This window comes from Neoarius graeffei, chromosome 13, assembly GCF_027579695.1.
Source record: "Neoarius graeffei isolate fNeoGra1 chromosome 13, fNeoGra1.pri, whole genome shotgun sequence".
Classification (NCBI taxonomy): domain Eukaryota; kingdom Metazoa; phylum Chordata; class Actinopteri; order Siluriformes; family Ariidae; genus Neoarius; species Neoarius graeffei.
Window position 1 is genome coordinate 1,936,614 of NC_083581.1, and position 24,837 is coordinate 1,961,450.

The following is a 24,837-nucleotide window of genomic DNA, read 5'->3' on the forward strand; positions in this document are numbered from 1 at the left end:
ATATCGGCTATAATTAAGTGGTGCAACAAAAGTCATTTACATCACTTTTTCTTTCCTTCAAATAATTCATTTTTTAAATCATACATTTTTCTAAATATATTATTAAAATACGAACGGATACATTTGCTCATATTTTAATAAAATATTTAGAAATGCATTTTTTTAAACAGAGCAAATCTGAAATTGATAAAATAATTTTTTAGGCTCAATTTTAAATAATGTACACAAAATAATTCTCATCAGTTGGAGGAATAAACTGTAAGCTGTGCTGTAAATGTCCTCCAGGGGGCGCCATCAGATTCCGAAATACTGCCTGGGTTAACCCTTTAATCTTATCTCATTATCTGTAGCCGCTTTATCCTGTTCTACAGGGTCGCAGGCGAGCTGGATCCTATCCCAGCTGACTACGGGCGAAAGGCGGGGTTCACCCTGGACAAGTCGCCAGGTCATCACAGGGCTGACACATAGACACAGACAACCATTCACACTCACATTCACACCTACGCTCAATTTAGAGTCACCAGTTAACCTAACCTGCATGTCTTTGGACTGTGGGGGAAACCGGAGCACCCGGAGGAAACCCACGCGGACACGGGGAGAACATGCAAACTCCACACAGAAAGGCCCTCGCCGGCCACGGGGCTCGAACCTGGACCTTCTTGCTGTGAGGCGACAGCGCTAACCACTACACCACCGTGCCGCCGCTTTTAAATTTTATTTTAATTTAATTAAAAAAACCCACATGTGGCGGCATGGTGGTGTAGTGGTTAGCGCTGTCGCCTCACAGCAAGAAGGTCCGGGTTCGAGCCCCGGGGCCGGCGAGGGCCTTTCTGTGTGGAGTTTGCATGTTCTCCCCGTGTCCGCGTGGGTTTCCTCCGGGTGCTCCGGTTTCCCCCACAGTCCAAAGACATGCAGGTTAGGTTAACTGGTGACTCTAAATTGAGCGTAGGTGTGAATGTGAGTGTGAATGGTTGTCTGTGTCTATGTGTCAGCCCTGTGATGACCTGGCGACTTGTCCAGGGTGAACCCCGCCTTTCACCCGTAGTCAGCTGGGATAGGCTCCAGCTCGCCTGCGACCCTGTAGAACAGGATAAAGCGGCTACAGATAATGAGATGAGATGAGATGAGATGAGATGAGATGAGATGAGATGAAAACCCACATGCAAGGACTGATAGACGTCTGAAGTGTTTGTTTTACAGTGGCTCTCCACCAAACACACACACCGTGAAATTGTCTCAAAAGACTATTTTTAATGTATTTTTAACTTGAAAGGATTAAATGGTTAATATCAGTTATATCTATTCACACATGGTGAAAGTGTAACCATGGAAACCGTACATGTGGATGGTTCAGTGAAATAAAGACGTTCTCCTTTGACCTTCTCCCAGATTTCACTGGTTCCTGTGGGACTGAGACGTGAAATTAACCTCGAGCTCCACTGAGAACGTTTCTGTTTTTATATTTTCATATCTGCTCAGATGTTGATCTTGTTAAGCTACGCTGACCTTTAACCCCGTTTACATTCACCTCCTGAAACACAACACACTCTCACTAACAAACGTTGAAGCTGCTTACATTCGATGCGGTACTTCTCCATCTCCTGGACCTCGGCGATGGACTCTCGCAGGTCGTCTGTGAACTTCTTGCGGTCCTGAGGGTTCGGGGCGTTGAAGATGATGAGGACCTTCACATCAGCGCCTGGGATGGCTGACGTGAGCCGGATGCCGTTAGGGTAATCTAAAGAAAACAGAATATACATCAGACATCAGATCATTAATACACATTATTTACACCACAATGTGCTTCTTATGTGAATATGTGACTGTTAGCATTTCACTGAAACTCCGTATCATAAGACTGATATAACCTCGGCATTACAGTTACTGAGGTCATTACCTTTACTAGGGTCATAACCATTACTGAGGTCATGACCTTTACTAGGGTCATTACCATTACTGAGGTCATTACCTTTACTAGGGTCATTACCATTACTGAGGACATTACCTTTACTAGGGTCATTACCATTATTGAGGACATTACCGTTACTGAGGCCATTACCTTTACTAGGATCATTACCGTTACTGAGGACATTACCTTTACTAGGGTCATTACCATTATTGAGGACATTACCGTTACTGAGGACATTACCATCACTCAGGACATTACAGTCACTGAGGTCATTACAGTCACTGAGGTCATTATCTTTACTAGGGTCATTACCATTACTAGGGTCATTACCATTACTGAGGACATTACCGTCACTCAGGACATTACAGTCACTTAGGTCATTACCTTTACTAGGGTCATTACCATTACTGAGGTCATTACCTTTACTAGGGTCATTACCGTTACTGAGGACATTACCGTCACTCAGGACATTACAGTCACTGAGGTCATTATCTTTACTAGGGTCATTACCATTACTAAGGTCATTACAGTTACTGAGGTCATTACCTTTATTAGGGTCATTACTGTCACTGAGGTCATTACAGTTACTGAGGTCATGACCTTTACTAGGATCATTACCATTACTGAGGTCATTACTGTTACTGAGGTCATGATCTTTACTAGGGTCATTACAGTTACTGAGGCCATTACCTTTACTAGGGTCATTACCATTACTGAGGTCATGACGTTTACTAGGGTCATTACCTTTACTGAGGTCATTACCTTTACTGAGGTCATTACCATTACTGAGGACATTACCGTCACTCAGGACATTACAGTCACTGAGGTCATTATCTTTACTAGGGTCATTACCATTACTAAGGTCATTATATTTACTGGGGTCATTACCATTACTAAGGTCATTACAGTTACTGAGGTCATTACCTTTATTAGGGTCATTACTGTTACTGAGGTCATTACAGTTACTGAGGTCATGACCTTTACTAGGATCATTACCATTACTGAGGTCATTACTGTTACGGAGGTCATGATCTTTACTAGGGTCATTACAGTTACTGAGGTCATTACCTTTATTAGGGTCATTACAGTTACTGAGGTCATTACAGTTACTGAGGTCATGACCTTTATTAAGGTCATTACAGTTACTGAGGTCATGACCTTTACTAGGGTCATTACAGTTACTGGGGTCATTACCTTTACTAGGGTCATTACAGTTACTGAGGTCATTACAGTTACTGAGGTCATGACCTTTACTAGGGTCATTACAGTTACTGAGGTCATGACCTTTACTTGGGTCATTACAGTTACTGAGGTCATTACAGTTACTGAGGTCATGACCTTTACTAGGGTCATTACAGTTACTGAGGTCATGACCTTTACTTGGGTCATTACAGTTACTGAGGTCATGACCTTTACTTGGGTCATTACAGTTACTGAGGTCATTACCTTTATTAGGGTCATTACAGTTACTGAGGTCATGACCTTTACTTGGGTCATTACAGTTACTGAGGTCATGACCTTTACTTGGGTCATTACAGTTACTGAGGTCATTACCTTTATTAGGGTCATTACAGTTACTGAGGTCATGACCTTTACTAGGGTCATTACAGTTACTGAGGTCATGACCTTTACTTGGGTCATTACAGTTACTGAGGTCATTACCTTTATTAGGGTCATTACAGTTACTGAGGTCATGACCTTTACTAGGATCATTTCCGTTACTGAGGTCATTACAGTCACTGAGGTCATTATCTTTACTAGGGTCATTACAGTTACTGAGGTTGATTAGATTAGATTACACCGCTAATCTAAGTCTCATGATACGCACTGCATTTGCTAAAAATGTCTCTTGTATTTTGTGTCAATTTTTTCATGCTGCTAATAATTTACAATTTTACACAAAGATTACTTTAAAAAAGTAAAATGTTCTTTAGCCAAATCCTGGTGTTTATATTTTATTTTCATAGCTGTTTTTAGCATGCTAACACTGCACAAACAGTTTAAGCTAACAACTGAAATCTATTTAACTTGATGTAGTCGAGTCTCTACATCGACATCAACGCTGACTGCGTTTTAAAAAGTAGTTTCTTCCATTTTATTTCATTTCCATCCACGGCTCCTTTATTTCCCTCATTAGCCAACATCATATCCTAGCGCTGTGTTAGCGTTTAGCCGTGACACAGTATTCACACGCATGCATAGAAAAACTCATTTATTATTTACAGTGTCATTTTTATGGAGTATTGAGTTTTTATTGTGATACAATAGTGTTAGCTTTGGCTAGCTGTTAGCTGAAAGAATGTTAGCACTGGCTGTGTAACAGGACGCAGATCAGACGAGGAAATAATAAAACACTAATGTGATTCAGGAATTGGAGAGAAAAACAGAAAGCTGGCCAAAAAGAGGGAAATAAAGACAGTGGGGTTCATTTACTGCTGTCACACTGCACACCATCATGACCATTAATATGATTTAGCGTGTTTTAATATGCTAACGCTGCTAACGTTGCAGATGTAAAGACTGTATAAAAGTCTTACACTGGTTCTCGAAGAGCAGGACCTGCATTCCGTACAGAGAGAAGGACTGCCTGAGGCTGTACGTCACCGAGTTCTTCTTCTTCTGGAAAATTTTAGTTACCTACAAAAAGGACAGAGTGAACTGAAGACCTGAGAGAAATGCTAGCAGAACATGAAGACAAAAAACCCATTCATTTCTGTGTTTGAGCGCGAGTTTTAACGGCGCTCTCACCACCAGCAGGTCGTTAAAGAGGAAGATCTCCCGCTGATGAAGGCCGAGTTTCTGAAGCTTGTTGGGGTCTGGAACTTCAAACAGCCGGCAGTAACACACCAACCTCCGATGGGGAAGAGATAACACCTGAACACACACACACACACACACACACACACACACACACACACACACACACACACACACACACTTTAGTTTAAAATGTTTTATATTTTCAACTGAAGAAACAGAGAGAGAGAGAGAGAAACTTACACATCCTAGGCCCTGATGGAGAGATCCGATCTGTAAGAACAGAGTGAAGAGAAAAGTGAGGAGGTGAAATTATAATCCAAAGTTTTTGAGTGATTATGCAAAATTCAAAACTCATGCTGCGTCACAGGGCGGAGCAACACACTCTAAGGAAAGTGATATCCGCCCTCTTCCACATGCATGAGCTCACAGTGCCTGTGACTGCAGAGAAAGAGAGAGAGAGAGAGAGAGAGAGAGAGACAGACAGACAGACAGACAGAGACTGACAGACAGACAGATTGAGAGAAAAAGAGAGAGACAGAAGACACAGAGAAAGAGAGACAGACAGACAGACAGACAGACAGACAGACAGACAGACAGAGAGAGAGAGAGAGAGACAGAGACAGACAGAGAGAAACACAAACAGACAGACAGAGAGAGAGACAGACAGAGAGAGAGAGACAGACAAAGAGAGACAGACAGACAGACAGACAGACAGACAGACAGACAGAGAGAGACAGACAAACAGACACAAAGAAAGAGAGACAGACAGACAGAGAGAGAAAGAGACAGACAGACAGACAGACAGACAGAGAGAAAGAGAGAGATCGAGACAGACAGAGAGAGAGACAGACAGACAGAGAAAGACAGAGAGACAGAGAAGGACCGATTTTGCTTTCTTGGTCTCAGACGGGTGTGGCAGTGTTGAGATTTGAACTCAATGTCTATATGACGAGGAAACTGAATGAAAAAAACCCATCTCATCATCTCATCTCATTATCTGTAGCCGCTTTATCCTGTTCTACAGGGTCGCAGGCGAGCTGGATCCTATCCCAGCTGACTACGGGCGAAAGGCGGGGTTCACCCTGGACAAGTCGCCAGGTCATCACAGGGCTGACACATAGACACAGACAACCATTCACACTCACATTCACACCTACGCTCAATTTAGAGTCACCAGTTAACCTAACCTGCATGTCTTTGGACTGTGGGGGAAACCGGAGCACCCGGAGGAAACCCACGCGGACACGGGGAGAACATGCAAACTCCGCACAGAAAGGCCCTCGCCGGCCCCGGGGCTCGAACCCGGACCTTCTTGCTGTGAGGTGACAGCGCTAACCACTACACCACCGTGCCGCCAAAAAAAAAAATTAAAAAACAAATTTTTTTCTTATCCGAAGAATAAATTTTGGTCTGTAGCTAAAGCCAATATATGAAAAAGTGTGCTGGAAATGTGCTTTTGAATAAATGCTGATGTTTTTTCTGAATATTTTTCATTTTCATGGACAGGAACTGAAATTGATCCTCCATGTGAACAGAACACCATCAGCACTTACTGGCTTCTTCCCAACGATGAGCTTCTCCACCTTCTGAACCTGAGAGACGTGGTCTTCATTGGTCTTCAGCTCCTTCTGACGGATACGTTCGTAAATGCCGATCAGCATGTCCCGAGGGATGTCCTCGCCATCGTCCACTCCTGGTCATGCGACAAAATTCAAGAAACAGCAGAAATTAAACCACAGACTTAAAGCTGTACTGCCTTTCAGATTTCTCAAGTGTAGGTCAGAAAAAGATTTTCCCGACACCCAACTATTTTTGTTTAGTGACCAAAAACTACTGAATTTGAATCACAGACTTCCAATTTTATTAGTTTTTTTAAAAAAATAGAACAATTAATAAATTTATCTCCACGTGGCAGTAAATTCTCCGCAATTTTTTCCTGCTTCCCCATGACCCAATTCAAGATACTACGTCATGCATCACGTGGTGGGCTTTCCCCGTTCACGCAAGGCATTGTGGGATACAAATTTGAAACAGGAAAAAAAAATGGAGGACGTGAGTGTGCGAATGAAACGTGGAAGACCGATTACAGTAACGGAAAGAAAGCGAGAAGAAAAGACATTTTATATACGAAGGAAAGGAAACGCAGGACCAAACTAATAAATATTGGCGCTCAGCGAGCACCTCGGTGTGATCAGCTGTTCGTTTAGCGACAGAATGATGGAACTGTCAGTGTACGCTCAAAGGGAAACCTGTAGATGGCAGTAATGCAACACTGTGGATGCCAGCTGCCGTAAAACCCAAAAGAAGAAGAAGGTAAACCTGCGCATGCGCACACGGACTTCCTCTGTCTGCTTGACTGCGCCAAGCGAGCGATTTCATGCACATTATTTGCTTTAATCCCCTCAAATTAAATAAATTCCCAGCCACAGAATGGCCTGATATTTTGTGAGATATTACAGAAATAAACAGATATCACAATCACCACATTTCAGACGGAACTAAGTTTCACCGATTTTATGAAATTGAAAGGTTTTAAAAAGTGTCATGAAATAACTGAAATTTGGGAGAAAATCCACACCTTAAATGCCACCGTCTTTCTAAATAACTTCCCATCTTTCTCTACTAGTCATGAAGATTCCACACCACCTCCTCACCATCTAATCCAAACTATTCAACAACTCCTTCGAAACAATTTTCTACCACAAAACAGATGTTTTCCAGAAGTTCTGGAGATACAAGAATGTATCAGTGGTAGATACGTTCATTCTCTTGCTCACCTCTGAGGTTCTTCACAAAGTCCTCCAGTTTCATTTTGCGCTCAGGTTTCACGTTGGGGCTGTACATGTCTGTGTTGAGGAGGATGATGGCAAAGGCCAGGATGAAGATGGTGTCTGGGTTTCGGAACTGGCACACCACTCCTGGGTTGCAGATGCAGTACCGTTGGCTGAAGAAAAAAAAAAAAAACATCAGAACTTCTGAACACAGCTACAGTGGTGCTTGAAAGTTTGTGAACCCTTTAGAATGTTCTATATTTCTGCATAAATATGACCTAAAACATTATCAGATTTTCACACAAGTCCTAAAAGTAGATAAAGAGAACCCAGTTAAACAAATGAGACAAAAATATTATACTTGGTCATTTATTTATTGAGGAAAATGATCCAATATTACATATCTGTGAGTGGCAAAAGTATGTGAACCTTTGCTTTCAGTATCTGGTGTGACCCCCTTGTGCAGCAATAACTGCAACTAAACGTTTGCGGTAACTGTTGATCAGTCCTGCACACCGGCTTGGAGGAATTTTAGCCCGTTCCTCCGTACAGAACAGCTTCAACTCTGGGATGTTGGTGGGTTTCCTCACATGAACTGCTCGCTTCAGGTCCTTCCACAACATTTCCATTGGATTAAGGTCAGGACTTTGACTTGGCCATTCCAAAACATTCACTTTATTCTTCTTTAACCATTCTTTGGTAGAACGACTTGTGTGCTTAGGGTCGTTGTCTTGCTGCATGACCCACCTTCTCTTGAGATTCAGGCTACATCCACACGACAACGGCAACGAGATTTTTTTTTAAATATCGTGTCCACATGGGCAATGGATCAGTTAAATTTCAGGTCCATATGGCAACGCAACGCTTGCTGAAAACGAAGCAATACACATGCCAAACCTCTAGGTACGCTGTAAGACGGTCCCATCGGAGACACCAGAACAATAGAAGTAGACGCATGCGCATAACTGCGCATGCGCACAGTGACTATCCCTGTCACTGTCACACGCACACACTTTCTCACTCCCTATCCTATGGATATAGTCCCTTTAAATAACGTGCTCGGTTTTTGAATGGAGACGCGGAAAGAGGAATGAATGGGGGTAGATGGAAGCCAGTACGCCAACATTCTGATATCCTCCAGAATTCTTTAATGGTCCGGAATAAATTGAATGCTACACGTTGATGGATTACTTTGTTCTTCTACGCCCTTTTTGAGGAATGTATTGTCGGACTTAAACCAACATCTGAAGAGGTGAGATCACTCCTTTTTTTTCCCTATTTTTGCTGGCTGGATTGACTCTGCCCTAAGGGCTATTCTCTCACTCTCTCTCTCTCTCTCTCTCTCTCTCTGCACCATTACACAATAAATATTCACAGTGAAAATATTTTGTAAGCGCATTTCATGAACCAAGTTATAGGATTTGTTGACAACTCGCATCGAGTTCGTTACACTTCTACCCGGCGTGAAGCACATGTGGTTGTGACGTCATCGTAAACAAATCCGTTCTACTCATCCAGACGACTTCGCAACGGCTCCGTTGCCAGATTTTTCCACTCTGGAACCCGTTCTCAAAAGATTTCGTTTTGGGGCACCCAAAACGCCGGTGCCGTGTGGACGCCAGGCCGAAACGATAAACAATTTTATCAGATTCACCTGAATCCATTGCCGTGTGGACAGGGCCTCAGTTCATGGACAGATGTCCTGACATTTTCCTTTAGAATTCGCTGGTATAATTCAGAATTCATTGTTCCGTCAATGATGGCAAGCCGTCCTGGCCCAGATGCCGCAAAACAGCCCCAAACCATGATACTACCACCACCATGTTTCACAGATGGGATAAGGTTCTTATGCTGGAATGCAGTGTTTTTCTTTCTCCAAACATAACGCTTCTCATTTAAACCAAAATGTTCTATTTTGGTCTCATCCGTCCACAAAACATTTGTCCAATAGCCTTCTGGCTTGTCCACGTGATCTTTAGCAAACTGCAGACGAGCAGCAATGTTCTTTTTGGAGAGCAGTGGCTTTCTCCTTGCAGCCCTGCCATGCACACCATTGTTGTTCAGTGTTCTCCTGATGGTGGACTCATGAACATTAGCCAATGTGAGTGAGGCCTTCAGTTGCTTAGAAGTTACCCTGGGGTCCTTTGTGACCTCGCCGACTATTACACGCCTTGCTCTTGGAGTGATCTTTGTTGGTCGACCACTCCTGGGGAGGGTAACAATGGTCTTGAATTTCCTCCATTTGTACACAATCTGTCTGACTGTGGATTGGTGGAGTCCAAACTCTTTAGAGATGGTTTTGTAACCTTTTCCAGCCTGATGAGCATCAACAACGCTTTTTCTGAGCTCCTCAGAAATCTCCTTTATTTCATGCCATGATACACTTCCACAAACATGTGTTGTGAAGATCAGGCTTTGATAGATCCCTGTTCTTTAAATAAAACAGGGTGCCCACTCACACCTGATTGTCGTCCCATTGATTGAAAACACCTGACTCTAATTTCACCTTCAAATTAACTGCTAATCCTAGAGGTTCACATACTTTTGCCACTCACAGATATGTAATATTGGATCATTTTCCTCAATAAATAAATGACCAAGTATAATATTTTTGTCTCATTTGTTTAACTGGGTTCTCTTTATCTACTTTTAGGACTTGTGTGAAAACCTGATGATGTTTTAGGTCATATTTATGCAGAAATATAGAAAATTCTAAAGGGTTCACAAACTTTCAAGCACCACTGTATAGTCTAACTTCTGACTTGTGGATGGAGTGCTCAGAGTTCCTACCTGAAAGCCTCGATGAGGCGTTCGACCTTCTGCGCTTCCCCTTGGACTCGGATGTGTGCCTGGAATTTCCTGAGCGCTTCATCCAGCTCCATCCCTGAGAAGTCCATCTCATCCACCACGCAGCTGAACAAACATCATACGATCAGTTAGCGGACCATCAGCAGAGATCAGTGCTTCAGCGCTAACCTGAACACATCACTCAGCACTGCTCTGCTGAACGCTTCAGGAACATCAGACTTTGAAGTTTTGCTGAATGGAGATGTACGCTGATGATGGAAAAGAAGAAGGAAAACAAAACACGAACGCGTTTCTTTTTGTGGTTTTCTCCTCCAGTTCGCATCTGCTGGGAATACTCGGGATTCTGATGAATGACTAAACGTCTGTGTGTGAAATCTAAGCAGCATGGAAACAGAGTGAACAGCTGCCAGAGGAGATGAGTTCATTCCCAGACTGATTTGTATTTAATTAGCCACACACTGTTTGACTCAATAAAAGCGGAGTGTGTAGAGACACGCAGCAGGACTTGGAGGACACGGTGCTGACAGGGACACTGTCCTATTTAGACAGACATCGGACGCAAATGTTTCCCTGAGTAGAGTTACGCATGTGGTGAGGATTTAATCCTGAAATTACACGCATCACTATTCAGACTTCAGACGTAACGACAGGCGAAAGCTGCATTCCGTTCACCTCAGAAGTGCTGTTACGTTTACACAGAGACAGGAATGATGCCACACCCGAGCTGAATACGAGCGTTCCAGTAAAACGAGTGGGAAAACCAATTCCAGCAATTAGCAATACCAGTTCTAACCATGGTTAGCCATTATTAAGAATACCAGTTAATAACAAGGTATTTGTTGGTATTTTACACACCGTAGGAACGTGTCCACAGACAGAAGTTGGACAGTAATTTAGTGAGACACAAATAATACAGAAACGCTAATAAACACTTTATTACTACAACTTTCACTGCTTTTGTCTAAAACAAAGGCGCGTCTCAGTTACGCTCCATTCTGATCTGGAACTTAAACGCTTTAGCCGCGTTACATCCAGCGCCACTGTCTGACAGTTTGATGTAACTGCAATACGTCACGCTGAAATTCATGTTCTGGTTGTAAACACACACACACACACACACACACAAACTATGGAATATCATCTGAGGACAATATTAAATATATAAATATCACTCTATTCATTAATTAATATCATCTCTAAAATCCATGAACAGTTCCCCCCCCACACACACACACGGGGACATCGGTGGAGACGTGTCTTAATCAGAGACGTCTCTTTTCTGCAGGAGGGAATATTTTATGGATAAAGTGATGAATGAAGTTAAAGTTTGTAAGTGTAGCAGACGTGCTCTCGGTCAGATTCTCCTTCACAATGTGGACACGATTCCTTTACAGAAAACTCAGAGCACTTCAAATTAACACACACACACACACACACACACACACACACACACACACTGTCACAGTCCGGTCCAGTCCATCCATACCTGAGTTTGTGGGACTTCCATGCCGGCTCCAGGACAGGAATTCAGTCCTGCCCTGCTGTAAGCCATTTTCCCTGAAGCGGCACTCCCACACCTGCTACCACTCCTCTCCCATCAGCCAGGGCCTTCTTAAGAGCTATTTGGAGCTACTCCAGTTGCCGGACTGTCTCTTGCAGACTTTCCATGCCTCGCTACAGCCCTTTGGCATTGTGACTTCTCGATTTCCCCCTACCTGTATTGTTCCGTGTTTTTTTTTTTGGTGAGTTTTCTGTCCAGTTTTTGCCCCTGTTTTACCTACCTGTTCTTCTGGATTGTGTTTTTTGCTTCCTCTACCTGGGTTTCCCTTGTCCCTGTTTTCTTCAGTTTGTGTGAAGATTTTTCTGTCCTGTTTTTGTCCCTGACCGTGCCTGCCTGCTCTTCTGTGTTTTGACCTCTTGGCCCGTTCTTTGACCACTGATTTTTGCCCGAGCCCTATTGTACCTCTGCCCTGAACTTCATTAAAGAAGTTCTTTTCTGTACATTGCCTGTTTTGAGTCTGGTCTTGTGTCCTCACTTCACCTCAGCTCACCATTTCTGACAGAATAGTCTGGCCAACATGGACCTAGCAGATTTCGCCCAGCTAAGAGCAGCGGTGCAAAAACAGGGAGCTCTCCTTGGGACCCACCAACAGGACATCCAACAGGAGAACCAAAACCTTGTCACCATCTCTAACACTCTCGATCTTCTTGCCACTCAGCTACAACAGCTTCAAGTAACGTCTGCTCCTACACAACCCCCTCCGCCTACCACTCCTCCTGCTCCAGCCCTCTTCAGAGAGCCGAGACTTCCTGCCCCACAGCCATACAACAGAGAACCAGGTACGTGCCGATCATTTTTATCTCCATGCTCACTAACCCTTGAGCTTCAACCACTGGCCTTCTCTACGGAGCATTCCCGAGTGGCCTACGCCATCACTGTCCTCACTGGCAAAGCTAGGGAGTGGGGAACAGCTATGTGGGATGCCAATGCACCATGCTGCGCCAGCTTCAAGAGTTTCACAGAGGAGATGAGGCGAACCTTTGATCAATCTCTGTCTGGCAGAGAGGCAGCAAGAGAAATCATGGGACTGCGGCAGGGTGCTTGGTCCACGTTTGATTATGCAATTGAATTTCGCACTTTGGCGGCATCTTGTGGCTGGAATGAGAATGCCTTGTTTGACGCATTTTTGAATGGGCTGTCAGACTCCATCAAGGATGAAGTGGTCTCATGAGAACTGCCACCTGATCTCCTCAGTCTCATGGACCTCACCAGTCATATTGACTCCCGGATCAGACAATGGGTGAAAGAAAGAACTCGGACTAGTCTTGCTCCCCCTCAGCCTCCCATCCCTCCTGCTGAGCCAATGCAGGTAGACTGAGTCCGCATCTGACCTGAGGAACAACAGCGCTGTCAGGATATGAGGGCATGTTTTTATTGTGGACAGCTGGGACATTTCTGCCAATCTTGCCCTTTAAAAGGAAGAGCCCACCAGTGAGTTTAGGGGCCCTGGTGGGCAATGTCCAGAATCAGCCCCCTACCAATCGACTGCTACTCCCAGTGGTCATCATCCATGGCAATCAGCCCAATGACCTCCAGGCACTCATTGATTCAGGGGCTGACAGAAACCTGATCTGCTCGACCATTGCCAAGCGCCTGGGGATTCCACTACTGGCTCTGAACCTGTCCCTCACTGTCCTGACCCTTAACGGTACTGGTCTGACCACTATCACCCATAAAACAGCCCTGATCACCTTAAGAATTTCGGGCAACCACTCTGAATCCATCCAGTTTTTCGTCATGAGCAATCCCCATGTGCCCATAGTTCTTTGTCTGCCCTGGCTAACTCTACATAACCCCCATGTCAACTGGACTAACAACACCATTTTAGGATGGAGTCAATTCTGTTTATCGTCATGCCTGAGATCTGCCCTCCCTCACGCCAAGCTGCTCCAGCCCTTCATTGGTGAATATCCTGACCTCTCTAACGTGCCTCCCAAGTATAATGACTTAAAACCTGTGTTCAGCAAGTCTCAAGCTGTTTCCCTTCCTCCCCATAGGCCCTATGACTGTGGAATTGACCTTCTCTCTGGCACTGCACCACCTAAGGGGTGACTTTACTCTCTCCCTCCTTCTGAAAGGCAAGCCATGGATAAATACATCACCGAGTCCTTAGCAGCTGGAATTATTTGTCCCTCCTCTTCTCCTGCAGGGGCAGGATTCTTTTTTGTGGAGAAGGAGGACAAATCCTTGCACCCTTGCATTGATTACTAGGGGCTAAATGACATCACCATCAAGAACCGTTACCCCCTACCTCTCATGACTATGGCATTTGAGTTATTCCAGGGAGCCCAGATTTTCACCAAGCTAGACCTGCGCAATGCTTACCACCTCGTGAGGATCAGGCAAGGGGTCGAATGGAAGACGGCGTTCAACACCCCCACGGGCCACTACGAATATCTCGTGGTCCCGTTCGGCCTGACTAACGCTCCCACGGTTTTCTAGGACCTCGTTAATGATGTCCTGAGGGACTACCTTAACCTTTTTGTTTTTGTTTATCTGGACGATATATCATTTTTTTTTGTTTTTTTCCCCCCACTCCGTTGATGAACAATGCATCCACATCAGGCAGGTCCTTCAATGACTCCTGGAAAACAAACTCTTTGTTAAGGCAGAAAAATGTGAGTTCCATAGAAGCTCTGTCTCCTTTCTGGGTTTCATTATCTCCCCTGCACAGATTCAGATGGACCCCCTGAAACTCAAGGCAGTTGCTGACTGGCCCACTCCATCCTCTCAGCGAGAACTCCAGTGGTTTCTTGGGTTTGCGAATTTCTACAGGCGATTCATCAGGAACTTTAGTACAGTAGCTGGGCCCCTCATGGCTCTAACTTCCACCAAGGTCCCTTTCAGCTGGGGGGAAGGGGCCGAGAAGGCATTCTCTGAGCTCAAACAAAGGTTCACATCAGCACCCATACTCACCATTCCAGATCCGTCCCAGCAGTTCATAGTTGAAGTCGATGCTTCAGAGTCAGGGGTCAGATCCATATTGTCCCAAAGATCAGCTAGTGAAAACAAGCTTCATCCTTGCTCCGTCTTCCCTCATCGGCTTTCCCTCTCTGAGAGAAACTACGACATTGGCAATAGGGAACTGTTGGCCGTGCAACTGGCCTTGGAAAAATGGAGACATTGGTTGGAAGGGTCAGACCTTCCCTTCATCGTATGGACAGCTCACAAGAACCTCGAATACCTCAGGACTGCCAAGCACCTTAATTCTCACCAGGCCTGATGGTCTCTTCTTTTCTCGCTTCAAGTTCACACTTTCCTTCTGCCCAGGATCTAAGAATGGTCAGCCCGATGCCTTGTCCAGAATGTTCTCTCCCCTTCAGGAGGAATCAACCTCCCCTGAGACCATCCTTCCTCCATGGTGCCTGGTGGGGGCCACTCTGTTAGAGGTGGAAACCCTGGTCTAGAAGGCCCATGAGCAGGACCCAGGGCCCAGTAATGCACCTCCTAACAATCTTTTTGTTCCTGTTTCTGTGCAGGCACAGGTGTTGCAGTGGGGTCATGGTTCCAGAATGGTGTGCCACTCAGGAGCAGCCCGGACTCTGGCACTTGTCCAACAACGTTTTTGGTGGCCATCCATCAAGGAGGATGTCCAGAGGTTTGTGGCAGCTTGTGACATCTGTGCCAGGAGCAAGACTGGCAACAGACCCCCTACTGGCCTGCTGAGACCCCTTCCTGTTCCCCACCGACCCTGGTCACACATAGCCCTGGATTTCGTCACAGGACTACCTAATTCAGGTGACAATACTTGTATCCTCACTGTTGTCGGCTGCTTTTCTAAAGCTGTTCATTTTATCCCTCTGCCCAAGCTTCCCACTGCCAAAGAGACCACTGAATTGCTGATACTCCATGTTATTTGTCTACACAGACTCCCCTCAGACATTGTGTCAGACCACGGACCTCAGTTCTCTGCCCAATTCTGGAAAGCTTTCTGTAAACTCATTGGTGCTTCTCGCAGTCTGTCTTCAGGTTTCCACCCTCAGACCAATGGACAGAAGGAATGGGCCAACCAGGAGCTGGAAGTGGCCCTCAGGTACATGGTGTCCAAGGATGCCGCCTCCTGGAGCAAGACCCTTCCTTGGATAGAGTACGCTCACAACTCCTTACCCACCTCTGCTACAGGTCTTTCCCCCTTCCAGTGCTCTCTGGGTTACCAGCCACCACTCTTCCCCATCTAAGAAGAAGTCGTCGCCATGCCCTCTGCCCAGGTGTTTGTGCGCCGCTGCAGGAGAACGTGGGCATTGACCAGGAAAAAGCTCCTACGCTCTGTCAAGATGTTTAAAAAGCAAGCTGACAAATACCACTCAGCAGCTCCCATCTATCGGGTGGGGCAGCAAGTAATGCTCTCCACTCGCCACCTACCCCTCAAGACATTCTCCTGCAAATTGGCTCCCAGGTTCATAGGGCCCTTCCCTGTCTCCAAGGTAATTAATCCCTGCTCTGTAAGACTGTCTCTGCCCGTAACCATGTGCCGTATTCACCCAACTTTCCATGTCTCCCAAGTCAAACCCCTTGTCTCCAGTTCCCTATCCTCATTCTCCAAACCCCCTCCTCCTCCTAGGTTCATAGATGGTGGTGAGGTCTTCATGGTCAGGAGGTTGCTGAAAGTACGACGCCGAGGACTCCAGTACCTGGTTGATTGGGAGGGTTTTGGTCCTGAGGAAAGGAGCTGGGTTCCTGCCAGGTTCATCATGGATCCCACCCTTATCATGGACTTCCACCAACAACACCCTGAGGCACTTCCTAAGGCGCTTGGAGGCACCCGTTGAAGGGGGGGTACTGTCACAGTCCAGTCCATCCATGCCCGAGTTTGTGGGACTTCCACGCCGACTCCAGGCCGGATCCGGGACAGGAATTCAGTCCTGCCCTCCTGTAGGCCATTTTCCCTGAAGTGGCACTCCCACACCTGCTACCACTCCTCTCCCATCAGCCAGGGCCTTCTTAAGAGCTGTTTGGAGCTACTCCAGTTGCCGGACTGTCTCTTGCAGACTTTCCTCACCTCGCTACAGCCCTTTGGCATTGTGACTTCTCGATTTCCCCCTGCCTGTATTGTTCCGTGTTTTTTTTTTTTTGGTGAGTTTTCTGTTCAGTTTTTGCCCCTGTTTTACCTACCTGTTCTTCTGGATTGTGTTTTTTGCTTCCTCTACCTGGGTTTCCCTTGTCCCTGTTTTCTTCAGTTTGTGTGAAGATTTTTCTGTCCTGTTTTTGTCCCTGACCGTGCCTGCCTGCTCTTCTGTGTTTTGACCTCTTGGCCCGTTCTTTGACCACTGATTTTTGCCCGAGCCCTATTGTACCTCTGCCCTGAACTTCATTAAAGAAGTTCTTTTCTGTACATTGCCTGTTTTGAGTCTGGTCTTGTGTCCTCACTTCACCTCAGCTCACCATTTCTGACACACACACACACACACACACACACACACACACACACACACACACACACACACTTTCACAATCTCGATTTAGTCTCTTTTCATTTTTTAAAAATATCTCTCTCTTTTATATCGCATCGTATTTCATTTGCCATCAAAGAAAAAAAAAGCTATTTCCTTCTTTAGTCTGTATTTTCTATTCCTGATTTTTTCCCCATGTTTAAAAGTAAGTGCTTGTGTTTAAAGCTGTTTTTTGACGCTGTTGAAAAACTCTGAAGGTGAAGCTCAGTTTCTGCATCACCCGACTCTGAACACCAGGAACTTTCCTCACATAAACATCGACATCACATCACTTTCAGATTTAATTCACAGACTCCGAATTCAACCCTCAGATTTTAAGAATCATAAACTTGTTTAATGTTAAAAGAATAATAAATTAAACAGACACTCACTCTAACACATCCCTGTTGAACTGCTTTTGCCGGTTCCCCAGGAACTCGCCAATCATCTGCCGGCTCAGCCCTTTTCTCTGAAGCAGGAAGTGAGCCACACCCACAGGTGTATCAGGAATGAACCCTCTCTCAGTCAGGTACTGAATGCCTTTCTCTGGTTTTCTGAAAGAGAAAGATGATCATCAACGTCTCGATCAATCTCAGCAGCAAGATCTGCTGCTGTGTTCACAAAATATTTGGATTTTTACTTCAAATTAATTTTAAAATTTCAAATTAGTCGAGACAAAAAAAACAAATTGTTCTAACAAGCTGACATTAACAAATGTGATTTTAGCTCTCATTGTACTTTTGTGTTTTTTTCATTCATCTTATTTATAATTTTTAAATGTTTATTAATATTATTTTAAACTGCACTTCAACCCTTTTTTCCATGAATCCTACCATAAATTTTACATTTTAATTATTTTTGTCTGTCTTCAAATCATCCTTCATTTTTATTTGATTTGAAAGGAGTGTGTGCAGTAAATGTGGTTTATAAATAAATCCATATTTAAAAAAACCAAGTCACAGTCGTGAAAGTAGACGTAATTCCCACATGATTCACAAAAACTTGTTATTAAACCATCTGTGGAACATAAATGAACATCAAACCGTTCATTCTGATGCATTTAATGCACAATGACAGAACCTACAGGATTTACACAAGTGAGTTCGGAGAGAGACGCCGTTGGATTCTGGACTCGTAATGACAGGGGGGCTTCACAAACAAAACACTACTGAATTGTGGGAAAGTACGGGAGTAATCATCGGAGCGAAGACCGCTGGGAGGAGTAGAACTGAGTGATGATACAGAATAAACTTCATACACCACAAAAATTCATTTCTACATTGTGGTGTGGTTTTCACATAGGGAGGCGGAGAAGTGGAAAAAAAAATCAACACCCTTCCATTCACTCAATAGTCTTAAAGAAACACAGAGGTTGTGTTTGTGATGATGTTTATATTTTAGGATAAAAGCATTTCAAACCAGTAATGGACTAAATAAAGAATAATCAAAGCACTTGAGGACCGAGTGTTTTATTCCTTTTACGCCACAGCAAATTACCAACAATTACGACATGTTTATAGTCGCATTTAATGTCGGCGAAACCAGCGAGTTCCTGTTGTTACTTATGTTATAGCAGCGATAAACAACCGTTCCCTCAGCAGTGTCTCTTTATTTTCTCAAAGTAAATAGACAAACAAAAAATAATGTGACTTATGTTACCCAGAAACCACAAAGAAGTGTAAACTCTTCCGTCCTTAAAGTTACAGCTTTACCTCCGACTGTAAAGGTGATGATGCACGAGGCAACTCTTTGGGCGATGTTGCCAGGCAACTGCACTTCGACACTTTCTCAGTGAGATTGGGGCAACATCGTTTCTATCTGAACGATTTTGATCATTTTGGGCAACTTTTTAAGATCATCCAATCAGAGTGCTAGCAGAGAATCACATGACCACCTGAGTGAGAGCTTCTGAAATTTTCAACAAAGATGGCGGCGTCTCTCTCCGGCAGTGGAGCGGAAAAAAAGAGAGACGACTTGTATCTTTTTATGGCGGTAAGTTGTTGTGTGTAAACCCAAAGTAGTGAATTTACCTCAAACACTTAGAAAACCAACAGACATTATTTTTATGCTCAGGTTGGAATTAAGACCTCGATTTATTTTTTTTCAGCTAAGTGTAAAGTGCCGTTAGCTAACCACCGCTCCATAGAGACTGAATGGGATTTAGCTAACCAGCAGTGGTTTTTGCTCACATAGTTAGCTGAAAGTTATTGCTAGCTATGTCGGGATAACGTTAGCTCTCTTGTGTCGAGTTAAAAGTGATGGGCAGCTCATGAATTTATTTTTTTTTTTGTGAGTTGTAATAGAGATCGTGTAACTCATCGTCTGATCTAATTCACATCCAGAGCACGACTACTTGTGGAACCCGACAGCAAAACAGTACAAACTTCAGGATCTAAAAAAGAAAGAAAGCCTCTCAGGCGCTCTGCCACGCCCTTTTCCTCCTCAGCAGCATCTCCTGCTCCATGTCCTTTTGTCTTTTTTGCTGAGATGAGAATTAAACGATGATGTTTTTGTGACGTATGTGTCAGTTATTAGTTATAGCAGATGTGATTGAGGCTAGTCGCATTTTTTAAGAGATTTTAAAAGTATTTATTATTGTTAACAGAATAATGCGGTTATTTTGACTTATAAATGTTAAAATAATGGTAAATTATCTTTTCACCAGAGGAGCCATTCAGTTTTGTTCCAGAAGTGATACTTACTTGAGCGAAATAAATAAAGGCTGAAGCCAAGACAAAAGTGACGCTGCAAATATTTCAGTGTCCATCTTTGTGGTGTCTGTCTCCCTGGCAACAAATTTGCTCTAATCTGATTGGTTGTTGCCAACTGTCTGTTGCCCTGTGTCTCACCTGGGTGCCCGTTGCCAGCAACATTGCCCAAAAAGTTGCCCTGTGTATCATCACCTTTACAATCGGAATCTAAAGTTAACCTTTAGAATCTAAAGATAAGATCTAATGATAAAATGTAAAGATAAGCCGTGTTATTGGGGGCAGCCATGGCCTGAAGGTTAGAGAAGCAGCCAAAGGGTTGCTGGTTTGATTCCTGGGACCGGCAGGAAAAATGTGAGGGGAGTTGAGTGAACGAGTAGCACTTCCCCCTCCGTCTGTATCATGGCTGAAGTGCCCTTGAGTAAGGCCCCGAACCCCAACTGCTCCCCGAGTGTTGTAGCATCGCTGCTCTGGGTACGTGTGTGTGTGTGTGTGTGTGTGTATACGTGCGTGCGTGCGTGCGCTACTTCAGATGGGTTAAATTCAGAGAGGAATTTTGCAGTGCTTGAGTGTACATGTGATAAATAAAGGCTTCTTCTTCTTAACCTTCTGACCAATCAGAATCCACAATTCAACAGTGCCGTGGTGAACTTGGTGCCTTTGTAGAAAGCTTTACTGTGATGTTAAATACAGAAAGTTCAGCGGTCCCTCTACAGTGAAGCCTGAACCTGGAACCATTTCATTCTGTGCTTCTGATTCACCCATAAAGAATGTAATAAAATCTCTCTGGCTAGAAAACAATCCCACTTCCATTTTCCTGCCAGGATGTATTCCTTCCTCTGTCATTGTCCTCTAATGACCAGAGCTGTTACTGTAAGTGTTTCTTTATTTCCCAGACATGTGGTTAGTCAATATCGTGGTATTTCATGAGCTAGTGAAAGTGATTCAACAGATTTTTTCAAACAAAGGGAAAAGGGAACTGAGCAGATTCAGCGGATTAAACTTTACAGCTTTAGTGCAATACTTGGTCTTGTGCACGCTCAAGTCTTTGCTGTGAATATAAATATATAACAAATAGCACAATAAACTTTTACTGCCTCTCGTGTGCTCCTGTTCCTATCTCTAGAAACCTTTAAAACTCGTTTCCAGAACTCATGGACTGTCCCTGGAAGGAGAACACTGACGTTTGAGTGATCGTGAGTGATGATACGTCTTTCTGGTTTTCTTGAACATTTCAACAAACCAGTTTCCAGAAACCAGTCATTCTTTCACTCTTCAGAACTCCACAATGAAGCTCTGAAGAGTCCAGAGATGTTTTGAGGAATGCAACATTCAGGAACTTGTCGAGACTGGAATGGGTTTGTTTTGATTCTCGTTTGTGGTGGAACAATGTGCAGAATTACGTTCTGGGGATGTACACTTGGTGTATTTTCCCTAAAGGTGATGACAGTAAACCATAAGTAAGACTTTCAGATGTTGGGTTTTTTTTAGAGAAAAGGATCAACAAACCATCTGTATGAGATCTGTGATGTGTTCCGTGATTCTGGTGCCGGTGTGTTGGTTGATGTTGTATTTTTGTTATCTCTGGAAGACATTAGCGGTTGGTGTCCTCCTGAGGTCGCAGTGGGATGTTGTTATTGCTAATGCAGTTACGTTTAACAGGAGAAAAACTAAGTGATAACGTTCAGGTTTTGCTCTTGGCTCTTAAAAACAAACGAGTAAGAGTTTGTATTTTACAAAGTATTTTAATAAGAAATCCAGAGTAGTCGTAGTGGAGACGTTGGAGAAAACGCTGAAAAAGTCCCAGAATGCAATGCAGTTAAACAACACTGAGTTACAGCAGAGGCTCAGCTCAGCTAGTTCGCGATCTACGAGATAATGAGCGTGATTTTAGTGGCATTAGCATGAAAGATGAAGCACTGGAAGCTAATCAGTTTGAGCATAGAACTAAATCATCTGCCACTGAAAGGCAAGGTGGGTAACGTAGGAACCTGTTAATCAAAGTGAAAGTAAAGAAATGTGTCTATAAAAGAAGTTTAAACTCTTGGTTGCTGCTGAAGATCACATATTAAATGGTACAAGTTGTTTAGATTTACTCCAGAATTCTATTCAGACCATTTTTCCTGCTCCACCAGTCAGAAGGAAATACAATACGTACTTGTTGAAGAGGTTGAGGCCGATGCGGTAGTGCCGCTTACGAATGACATCGTTGCTGAAAGCTGGAGAATCCCAGCTGTTCCGTGTCTCTTTGTGGTACGTCTGTTTGCTGAGCGTCTGCTCCCTCATGCTGTCTCGAGACGACTCTGAGCTGCAGTTGATCGTGTCGGTGGAGTTTGTAGTGCTGTTGATGCTGTCGTTGTCCCCGTCTGAAAAGTCCGATTCTGATTTGCTCTGTCGGTTCCCGTTGATGGCCAAATGGCTCTCCAGCTGCCGATGCCGGTGCCTGATGGGATCCTCTTCCCGCGAGAGGGAGGACACTCTGGGAGGTAGACTGTGCGCGATGTGTTTGGGACTGGCCTGAGGTCCAGCCGTGGTCCGCTCATAAACGTTCTGCCTCTTGACCGACTCGATCTCCGAGCGGTCGCTTATTTCAAGTGAACTGTCACTGGGAGGTTCAATGGTCAGGAGTGGGAGATGGTCAATACGAAGCTGTGGCTCCTGACAGTCTATCGACGGCGTGCTCCGGCAGCTGGTATCTGTGTTGATTTTGTCATCCTTGGTGTCCATGGGCCAGTAGTCCTGGGAGGAGTTGATGGCGCGCTGATCGGACTCCGTGCTGGATGGTGGATCCGCTGTATGTGAGAGCTGAACAGGAGGACAAAGATCCTCCTCATCAATGAAGAGCGTCACACCACTGTAGGAAGCCATCATCTCATCCAGCTTGCGTTGATCAGAGCCATTAGTCGGTTTCACCTGATAGGACAGCTCATTTTGCACGTCTTGAACCTGCTTGGGTTCCTGGTCCTCTTCTTCATGGAGACTACGACAGTTCAGAGCATCGTCGATCGATTCCGCCAGTGATTTGACCTGCCGAGAGAAAGTGTCCTCAAGCTCTGTAATAGTGTCACTGAGGTCATTCGGTGCCGAGGGTGCAGCCACGTGCACAGGAACCGTATCTCCACAATCACTCTTCACGACAGGTCCCATCGGAGTTCCTTCCTCTGTCAGAGATAACCGCTTCCCATCAAAAAATGAGCTTGGGACTTTTTCTGGTCCTTCAAAAGAAAACTGCATTCTCATGTTGGACAGAACGATGCGCCTCGACATCCGATTCTCAGACATGGAACTTCGGAGACGCTCAAAGTTCTTGTTCATTTGGTACTGCCGGAACGCCGTTTGAATGGTGCGAGCAGCATGTCGACTGATGAAACGTCCGCCGTACTTCCTCTCTAACATCTCCACCTGAAAGAATCAACAGAACAGATTAGGAAGAAGAAGAAGAAAAAGGAGGACGATGTGTCTGAAGATGCAGCACATAATTTTTAGTTTCAGCCATACCTGCTTGTCCTGCAGATCTGTAGAGAGCTCATAGCTCTCGGAGAGCGAGCGCGAGCGTTTGATGGCCTCTTCCTCGGCTTGCTTGCGGAGGATGGACTGCGAGTGCTGGAGTTTGGGCCTCCGTGGACGCTGAAGACCAGCCTGGGCGTTCTGGCTGTACCCCAAGCCTTCAAAATGGTCCGGGCTGATGGAGGAGCTGTGGGTCAGGGGGCCGTAACCTTTGCCTCGATCCAGGGAAGAGGGCGGCTCAGTGCTCTGGACTTCCCCCTCCACACTGTAAAAGGTGGATCAATTAGACATTAATTTTTATTCTACATCCTCAGACAGTTCTATGAAAAAAATCTGGAAGTGTACAGGTGAAGACAGGAAGAAATTATGGCTCATTAAACAAAAAACAAAAACACAGACAGAACAGAGTCTTTTATTGACAGAGGTTTCCAAGCTTTTTGGGAACGGATCTTATACATTTTCTGTAACTTCAACTTTTGACATTTTGGTTTCTCCTCCTTCTTTACCATCCATTTTCAATAAATTTTTCAGAACATTTTCATATTCTTTTTCCTGACTGTTGTTGTTTCATGATGTTGTTGAGCAGCTAGTGGAGGTAGATGGACAGAGAAATATCTCCATCTTATTGCTGAACTCCTACGCTAGTGCAGCGTGTCAGGATCTCAAAAAAGACCAAAATATCACATGGAGAACAAAATGGTAACAAACAAAATCTATCGCTGTACCAGTGTAATCGCTATAATCATTTGTAAAATAAATAAGGAGATTGTGAGTTTATTTCATGACCCTGTTTGTAAATGACCCCACATAAGGTCATGACCTCTGGTTTATGGTTTGGGATCCACAAATATGACATAATAACCCATCATGATCGTGGATTACAGAATCAATAAAAGTCTCTGAAATGAAAGCTGTATGGGTTCACGTGATCACAGACGTGATCTGAGCAGATCATCGAAACTTTTACTCACTCACTCTTTCTCTCCACAAGGTGCCTTCCAAAGAAAGAACTTCTGCTACTGAAGAACTCACAGCTCTTCCTCCAAATCTTATCAGCCATCATGAAAGAAAAAAAAAGTCCAAAGTACAATGCTGATGAATTCTGCTGTGATGAGACCAAACCCAGGACCACTCGTTTACTCGCAGCACTTCATCACATCCAACACTCGCTCTGGACCTCGCTCTGGTTCCTCAGATCTGCAGTGAGGATCACGTTGGAGAAGAAGTCATTCCCAAAAACTGCTGAAACAAGCTTCTAGATGTCGTAACATGCTGATCTGGCAGCAGGCTTCAGGCTCAGTGTCATGTCAATGCAAACACGGAACTTTCGCTTTGAAACAGGAGACGACTCCGCCTTCAACGCAGAGCAAATCTAATCAGACCC

General features: G+C 44.4%; 1 protein-coding gene across 5 annotated transcripts in view; it reads right to left on the reverse strand.

Moving 5' to 3' along the window:
* Positions 1-24,837, reverse strand: part of iqsec1a (IQ motif and Sec7 domain ArfGEF 1a) — a 93,797-nt gene that overhangs the window by 14,798 nt on the left and 54,162 nt on the right. For 3 of the 5 annotated variants that reach the window (XM_060937082.1, XM_060937085.1, XM_060937083.1), the window contains exons 2-11: positions 23,445-23,718; positions 22,105-23,348; positions 17,631-17,792; positions 10,231-10,353; positions 7,447-7,613; positions 6,223-6,362; positions 4,910-4,939; positions 4,658-4,783; positions 4,447-4,546; positions 1,577-1,738 (exon numbers count right to left, since the gene is read on the reverse strand). In XM_060937082.1, coding sequence (XP_060793065.1) covers positions 1,577-1,738; positions 4,447-4,546; positions 4,658-4,783; positions 4,910-4,939; positions 6,223-6,362; positions 7,447-7,613; positions 10,231-10,353; positions 17,631-17,792; positions 22,105-23,348; positions 23,445-23,718 — 2,528 coding nt within the window. Of the gene's footprint in view, positions 1-1,576; positions 1,739-4,446; positions 4,547-4,657; positions 4,784-4,909; positions 4,940-6,222; positions 6,363-7,446; positions 7,614-10,230; positions 10,354-17,630; positions 17,793-22,104; positions 23,349-23,444; positions 23,719-24,424; positions 24,723-24,837 lie in introns of those variants that run through there. The other 2 variants (XM_060937081.1, XM_060937084.1) reach the window with 1 other exon arrangement.